We start from the raw sequence: 8847 nt of genomic DNA, 5'->3' as shown, positions 1-8847 counted from the left end.
TCCCGCTCCAGTAGTATACCCTGGTAATGAGGTCATATGCTACGTCGTTGTATTTGATTTTAGATTAGAAAAATTGCAGTTGCATGTCTATGAATAGATTCGATTTCGAGTTAATTGAAGTCTTCGTGCCTGTTATTTCTGTCATATATTTACCAAGCAATTATTAAGGTTTGACAGATTTCGATTTTTTATTATTTATACAGATTAATTCATTTTGGCTCTACTTATTGTAATACAATTTCTTTTGAAAGGTGTTGATATCTTGTGTGTCTTGTACAAATCTTTGGAAAAATTTATGAATAGAGCAATTAGTAAGGATTCGTCAACATAATGAGATCAACTTAGAATTTAGAACTGTGTCATCGGTACATTATTTTTGAAATACATGCACTCTTTTAAAGTGACGAGGCTTTCACCAACAGTGTCCAATGATGTTAAAACATGCTTAAGGATTGCACAAAAAATGAACAAATATATGAAACGGGTTCAAAGAGCTAAGTTCTAAAGATAGAAACATTACAGATATAACAAGAACGATAAAAATTTTTTAGGAAATTGTCTCTGATCCTGGTATCGTTTTGGACAAAGAAATATGATTTGAATTAAGGATAAAGAAATATTCCAATGAAAATATTTCGTCTAAAAATATAACGAACCTCATCTGCTGTCAGCAGTCTTGGAATGAGCCCTTGAATATCGAATGTTCGGAAAGCAGAGATGTTGCTCCCAAAGAACGAAAAATTAAAAATCTTGAAATCAAAATAATCATGCTAATTATACAACTAACTGGATAGTTGGCACTGCTACTACGATGTAAGTTGACCTTATGAAGGTGGCTTTTTGAAAGAGTTTTGTGTGTTCATGATTTCGAGTTCATGGGGCAACATGATAGTCAAAAATTGTACTTGTTTTTTGTGGACATCATATCATCAGCATACCAGGAAGCTAAATGAAATTGAAGTACCTTACAAGATCTTTGCAGCCTATTGTGATAAGTTCATATAGATAATATGAAAACTACTTCATCCTCTGTATATCTAATCTTGTATTTGTCGTGATAAATTTAGTTCACCACAATTATAATTTATATATATCGCTGTTCGCCTTTCGTGGGAAAAGAACGTTCTCATTGAAGAAAACGAAGGCGTCCCTGAAGGTGGGGGTGGCATATTATAATAGTGTATAGTGAATGGAAAACCATACTTTCAAACAAAGGAAAAGTTTTTCATGAGCAGATGTTTAAGATTCATTTACCTATTTCAAATTCTTCTTTACACTTACAATATAGGGTTTCTAGTGATGCAAATAGATGAAGGGTAGTTGCATTGGTAATTTGTCAGTGGTTAAAATGTAAATAATTCCTTTGTTCATTTTTGATATGGTTATTTTCATCATTTTAGTTCAATTATAATTGTGTTCACAATTTGGCAACCACATGTTTAGGATAAGTCAGAGAAATGGAAGTGCGATAAAGAACGAAGGTTTTGTATCAGAAACGATCCCGCAATTTACCAGTATCACAATGATATTTGGTTTGGTGTACAGCCTGATATAGGGGTATTAACATTGTGCAATGGAAATGGCATGTTACAGATCAACATTCAACTCACATATATTTTATCAAAGGTGCTACATTTTCCGACAAAAGAGTAATTATGATCGATTGAATACAACATATGTTGTATATTTTATACATTACCAAAAGTTGCACAATTTTCGATAATACCACCATCCAAAAGTTTAAGCTTGATTCTATTGCATCCTATCATGCTCTGACTCTATATTAGAGTACGCAGCTTTCAGTCTTTTTTGAACAACCATTTTTGGACGCACGGTTATCATATTTTTTATCTTGATTAAATAAATAGATGATATTGGTTTCCCCGTTGAATGTAACATAATTTCAAGGGTATGACAAAAACAATGTGCCATATTTTCACGAGTGGGAAGGCACCAGTGACAAATGACGAAATATTCTGTTATGTTCAACGAGAAACCATTCAATTTTCTTTTTATTGCAATTTTATGCTAAAGACCAAATCAAAAACATCGAAAAATGAATAGTGTCAAAAAGGGCGGGAATCAATAACATCCTTATTCATGACGTCGTCTCTTTGTTACGTTACTCCACCTCAACTTGACAGAGCCATTTTGAAAGGACTGATCAACGCAATTTAAGCGTTTTCTGCTGTTATCGGATAATCTGTGCATGAAGAGGAAACGTCAAGTGAGTATTTTATCCAAAGCTAGCAAAATATTTTAGGAATTCAGAAAAATAACCCATTTGTCTATCTTCGCTTCAATTGGAAAAATCGGCAAGTTTCAATGAGGTGAATACAAAGGTTCGCTCTGATTGGTCAAAAAAACGAAAAAATTGTATTTCTAATGCGAAACCTTACATGTTCACAGCTCATCGCTATAATGAAAATATAAGTTAAATCAGTTTGATAAGTTTCTGTATTTCACTGGCAAAAATGCAATAAATTTCTCTACTATGGTGTCAAGTTATTCATTTTTGTTCACTGTTTTTTTTATGGTAATTTCAGTTTATTTTAAATCATAGTTTATACTTATGCAATGATATGGTTTTCACCGTTTTATCTTGTATTTTTACTTTTTTTTTGTAATGAAATATTTTCTGGGATTTTCTCTTTGTCTTCTTCCTTCTTTCACATCCGCATAGAAAGATTTTTCTTCACATCGTTACTTAATTATGAAGACTCATGAAGTGTCATTTATCAGTCAATGAATGGGTACTAAATTATATTCTATTAACAGTTACAGTTCATCCTTATTTTGCAACGACGTGACTAAGTATCAATTCATTGTTTTCATATCAACAATTTTTTGTGTCCTTTTTTTTATTGCAAGTGAAGTCGTTGAGTCATTACTACGGATATGAATTTATATTATGTTCATGATTGTAATACAAACCGTTTCCATCTCGGTTGTAAAATATTTAAAATAAATTGTATAAGTATAAAGTATAGACTGGGCAAGGGAAATAACTCGATTACTTTACCAAGTCAATATTTATAGGTGAAAAGTAAGTTTTGGTTCTAATTTAAACTTCCAATTTTTTATCATTTTTATCTTTCTAATGTTTTACATGTTTCAATTTTTTTTCTATCAATCATTTAAACATTCCAATAATTCCATCAGTAAAAGAGGGTTTAAAATATAAAGCTTAGAGTATACAAATTTCTGAAAACGAGTTCTATAACATATTTTTTTTATTAGTATGGCAAGTAATTCCCAAAAATTGGCCAGTTATTAGTCTCCCACAAGACATCATTAGAAATATGAAACAAATCCATAATTTTCATTTCTTTTTTTATTTTAAAGTCTTAACATCGAAAAATAATACAACAATGTAAAATTCTTAAACCTTTCGTAAACTAATGCATTACAGTATATTATCACCACAAGAAAATAGCACTTAAAATTTACATAATGGAATTCTTAGATATAAGCACTCGGTGTGGAAATCTATAGTTTGTTTTCTTGTTAGAATGTCTTCATACATGCAAGTATTATAAAATAATACATATTTTCCTGACAGTTAATCTTTATCCATAGTATAAAACTATTACACATATCAATTTACACTGAAACATAATTTTCTTCAGTAAAATCACAAAATAGAATATCAAAATGTTGGTAACAAGTACAAATAGGGTAAAGAAATAAATTACTACTGAGACAGTAGTATTTCAATTTTATCCTTAAAATATGTTTCAAATACAGAAAAAAATCCTTTTTGGTAAGATAGATCAAAGTTGAGTTTTTTTTCAAATGTTTTACTGTATTCATAAACTATGTATAGAATATCATTACTGTCTTTGTTGAAATAGTAACGCCTTCTAACATGAGATAATATATGTTGTACACATCCCAACATCAATCAAACATTGTCTGAACTCAAGAGATAGTACTAGTAGTTAATCATGTGCACGAGATTAAAGGCATTACTTGAATATCAGAGGGTCAATCATTATAGAGACCAGAGGGATCTTGGCGCCCACCATTGAATGATCTTTATAGGTTCCATGTCAGATTGATCTTTTCCCTACTTTTCCCTTCCTCTAAGTCTTACTTATCTGTGTAAATTCAGAAACAGCCCTCTAGTACTATTCAAACAAGGGGAACCTATATATAGAATTTAAGATTTAGCTATAATGGCTGTCTGTCGGCCATGTTGTTTTCATATTGGTCCCAGTATGCAAAACTAGGCACTGAGGGGAACCTACATATGAAATTTGAAAAAGATCCCTTCAGTACTTTCACAGAAATAGCGATAACAAACTTCAATTGTCAAAATCCAAGATGGCTGCCTGTCAGCCATGTTGTTTTCTGATTAGTCTCAAAATGCAATATGCATAACTAGGCACTGAGGGGAACCTGCATATGTAATTTCAGAAAGATCCCTTCATTACTTTCTGAGAAATAGCGATAACAAATTTTAATTGTCAAAATCCAAGATGGCTGCCTGTCAGCAATTTTGTTTTCTGATTGGTCTCAAAATGCAATATGCATAAGTAGGCACCAAGGGGAACCTCCATATGAAATTTGAGAAAGATCCCTTCAGTTCTTTCACAGAAAAAGCGATAACAAATTTCAATTGTCAAAATCCAAGATGGCTGCCTGTCGGCCATGTTGTTTTCCGATTGGTCTCAAAATGCAATATGCATAACTAGGCACTGAGGGGAACATGCATATGAAATTTCAGAAAGATCCCTTCATTACTTTCACAGAAATAGCGATAACAAACTTCAATTGTCAGAATCCAAGATGGCTGCCTGTCGGCCATGTTGTTTTCTAATTAGTCTCAAAATGCAATATGCATAACCAGGAACAAAGAGGAACCTGCATATGAAATTTGAGAAAGATCCCTTCAGTACTTTCACAGAAATAGCGATAACAAACTTCAATTGTCAAAATCCAAGATGGCTGCCTGTTGGCCATTTTGTTTTCCGATTGGTCCCAAAATGCAATATGCATAACTAGGCACCAAAGGGAACCTATATATGAAATTTGAGAAAGATCCCTTCAGTACTTCCTCAGAAATAGCGATAACAAACTCAAATTGTCAAAATCCAAGATGGCTGCCTGTCGGCCATGTTGTTTTCCGATTGGTCCCAAAATGCAATATGCATAACTAGGCACCAAAGGGAACCTACATATGAAATTTGAGAAAGATCCCTTCAGTACTTCCTCAGAAATAGCGATAACAAACTCCAAATGTCAAAATCCAAGATGGCTGCCTGTCGGCCATGTTGTTTTCTGATCGGTCCCAAAATGCAATATGCATAACTAGGCACCAAGGGGAACCTACATATGAAATTTGAGAAAGATCTCTTCAATACTTTCTCAGAAATAGAGATAACAAACTTCAATTGTCAAAATCCAAGATGGCTGCCTGTCGGCCATGTTGTTTTCCGATCGGTCCCAAAATGCAATATGCACAACTAGGCACCAAGGGGAACCTACATATGAAATTTGAGAAAGATCCCATCAGTACTTTCTCAGAAACGGACGGACGGAGGGACGGACGGACGGACGACGGACCACGGACGCAGGGCGATTTGAATAGCCCACCATCTGATGATGGTGGGCTAAAAATAGAATACGGTCACATTGCATTAACCCTCCTATTTATGTAAATAATTCCCCTCTTGTCTAATGTTAAAACCTATTTCAATGGAATACATAACCCTCCTGTGAAATGTAAAATAATGTTAACATCTTACTGGACGTAGATAACATTTTTGTGAAATGTACAATACTATCATCACATTATTGAATGGGATAGATACAGTAACCCTCCTGTGTAAAGTCATGGTTTTAACAAATGTAGATAACATTCCTATGTAATGAAGAATGTCATAACCTTATCAAATAGGATAAATAATCCTCCTGTGTAAAGTCAAAAATATCATCTTAATGTACGATGACTCTCTTACAAGTGTAATGTAAAATAATGTTCTTTTCTTAATAAATGGAAAAAGTAACTCATGTAAAATAATGATATATCATTTTCCTGTGTAAAAGTAATCTTATATTCAAAGGGTTATTTTCATGAAATAATTTCCTTATTACATCAGAGTATTGTAAAATGATGTTATTTTCTTATAAAATGGAATGGATAACTCCTGTAAAATGTAAAATAATGATATCTTATTCAATGGTATAGATAATTTTTCCTTTCTATCTAAATAAACAATTTCATAATTTATTACTAATGTAAGAACACTTAAGAGTATTGTAAAATAATACCATTTTCTTATTAAATAGAATAGATAACCCTCTTGTGTGATTAAAAGTACATTTGTAATATCAAGATCTTATTTAAAGTAAGATCATGTTAATATTATTATAAATGTATCTTATTTAAAGCGAGACAAAACTGTTTTATTATGACATTGCCTTTCTCAATGGAACAGATGATCCTCATGTGCAATGTAAGATAATAGTATTATCATATCTCTATCAAAGGTAATCTTTCTGTATATCATTTAGACAGAGTTCAGCAGTGGCTTGCTTGTTGGGTTAACCGCCTCGGGTATAGGGAGAGTCAAAACATCCAACTCAGACGTTGATCACCTGAGGTTATGTGGCTGCACTGGGCTATAGCAGTCCCTCAAATTCAGCAGTGAAGTATATTTTAACAAACATGCTGGGTATTGCTTATGTCCCCTACCAGCCCCCACTAAAAATAGTATTAAGTAACCTTAGTGAATAAAAGTGACCTTGACCCAAAAACCATGAAACTAGAACTATATCTGTAGCTACTCATACTGAAGTTACATGCGAACATACCCAGAAGTACGGCTGAGAAACATGCGGACAACTGAATGGGTGGACATACTGACAGACAGACAGATGGACAGACCGAACTGACAGACAGACAGATGGACAGACAGATAGGCGGAAGGGGAGGAAACTTATAGTCCTCCTAGTTGTACAAGTAGGGGACTTCTGATACACTAAATCTGATGTATATATGCAATATTGTACCATTCTATTACAATGAGTATACATTTTACACAGAAAATTATATAAACATTATTCAAAATATCTTTAAACAAGTCAAACACAACAATAATAATCAAATGGAATGTGTATTACATTACAAGTTAAAATCTAAATAAGTGAAAGTAAAATGTTTGTAATGGGTTCATTACAGGGACTACACACATATCACAAATATATTATTGGAACAAAGGTAGCAAATGTGTGCCAATCAAGTGTTTACAACTGAATCATTGTCAGTATGAAAATGTCCATATTAATCAATATTGTATAAATAAATATCACCCTCGTTGATCATGACTTTAAAAAAAAAGTGGAATCAATGAATGCGAAAGCTCACTGGCGGCAGCAATCACACTATGCACTCATTTTTTATGTATGTATAAGCATGTCATTTTGAAATTGTACATCACATAATATCGCTGCTAGACCTCTAATGGATGTATAAACCAAATTAGAAGGGTTTGGACTCCTAAGCTTTCCAAAACTTACCCCCAAAAATTTTGAAGTGAGTTTTGGTGCCAAAAGTTAAGTTCACCAAATGGTTAAATACGAAAAAAATCACAATTTGTTTCTGCATGATTTTCGTATAACATCACTCCTAGACCTCCAATGAATGTATAAACCAAATTAGAAGGTTTTGAGGTGTATACTTTTGGACTTACAAGCTTTCCAAAAACTTGCCCCAAAAACTTGCCCCAAAAACTTTAAAGTGAGGTGGGACACCGAAGCAGGGGGCTACAGCATTACTAGCTCACGGTTACTCGTAACTGGTGAGCTAATATTAAAGTTATAGTTTCATTAATTTCTCTAATTTTCATTGAAGAGAGAATACCATGAGTATTCCCTGTAAGCATGCCCTAGCAATGCTTGAGCTATGTCTGTAATAAAAAATACAATATTAATGAGAACAATTCCATATAAAACTTGTGCATGATTTTTAGCTTTTTTTGAATCCCTCATTCTTTCCCTTATACAAATATACTCCATTTATGTGGGGGTCTCCAATTGTTTAATTTGAAATATCAATTTTCTTAAACCTTTCATTCAAACGGAATATAAATATCAATAAATAATATTGCACCACCATTTGTCATTTAGAGCATAAAATGGATTGAGGACAAAATTGATTATCACAAACAATTTTCTCCCCTTATTTTTGTATATTACGGTATGCATGAATACATCACATAAATTATACAAGGACAATGACCCAATCTGTAGTTATACTCCTTATAGTAGTCCAGTGTTTAACCAGACAGCATCTACATTATTGGGAGAGTTCCCTTGTTATAGAAGTATTACTATTACTGGAACCGAAATACTGATTGGTCAGGGAGGTATCCAACAGACCTGCACCCAAAGACTGGTAACATTGGTGCTTTGATCAACTAGTCAAATTCTCTGTACATGTTGGATTATTGCACTAAATTCAAAATTGCACCTCATTCTCATTTTGATTGGGTGTGACCAGCTGTGACCTTTGAACTGTCACCAGTACTGAAACTTCATTGGTCCTCTTCACTTGTATAGTGATTGGATGTGACCAGCTGTGACCTTTGAACTGTCACCAGTAATAAAACTGCTATGATCCCCCTCAACTTGGTGGATGTGGATTGTCCCATCACAAATCTGAAACAGTCAATCATGTTTGTAAGATCTAGATAAGACAAGTTAACTTGTTTATATTCTACTGAGATTTTGGATTACTCAGGCCACTGCAATATGTATAACATTTACACAACTGTACTTTGTAATTTGATGAAAAAACATCAAGATAGAATAGTCCATTGACTAAGTATCTGTTAATTTTCA

General features: G+C 33.2%; 1 protein-coding gene across 1 annotated transcript in view; it reads right to left on the bottom strand.

The window, feature by feature from the left end:
- Positions 1–7648: 7648 nt before the first annotated feature.
- LOC117336733 (fatty acid synthase-like) overlaps positions 7649–8847 on the bottom strand; it is a 28383-nt gene continuing 27184 nt past the window's right edge. The window contains 1 exon segment of the mRNA XM_033897349.1: positions 7649–8664. Coding sequence (XP_033753240.1) covers positions 8554–8664 — 111 coding nt within the window. The 3' untranslated portion in view covers positions 7649–8553.

The sequence above is a fragment of the Pecten maximus genome, chromosome 1, assembly GCF_902652985.1.
Source record: "Pecten maximus chromosome 1, xPecMax1.1, whole genome shotgun sequence".
Lineage (NCBI taxonomy): Eukaryota > Metazoa > Mollusca > Bivalvia > Pectinida > Pectinidae > Pecten > Pecten maximus.
The sequence above is the reverse complement of the archived record's forward strand: the minus strand, read 5'-3'. Positions and strand labels throughout refer to the sequence as shown.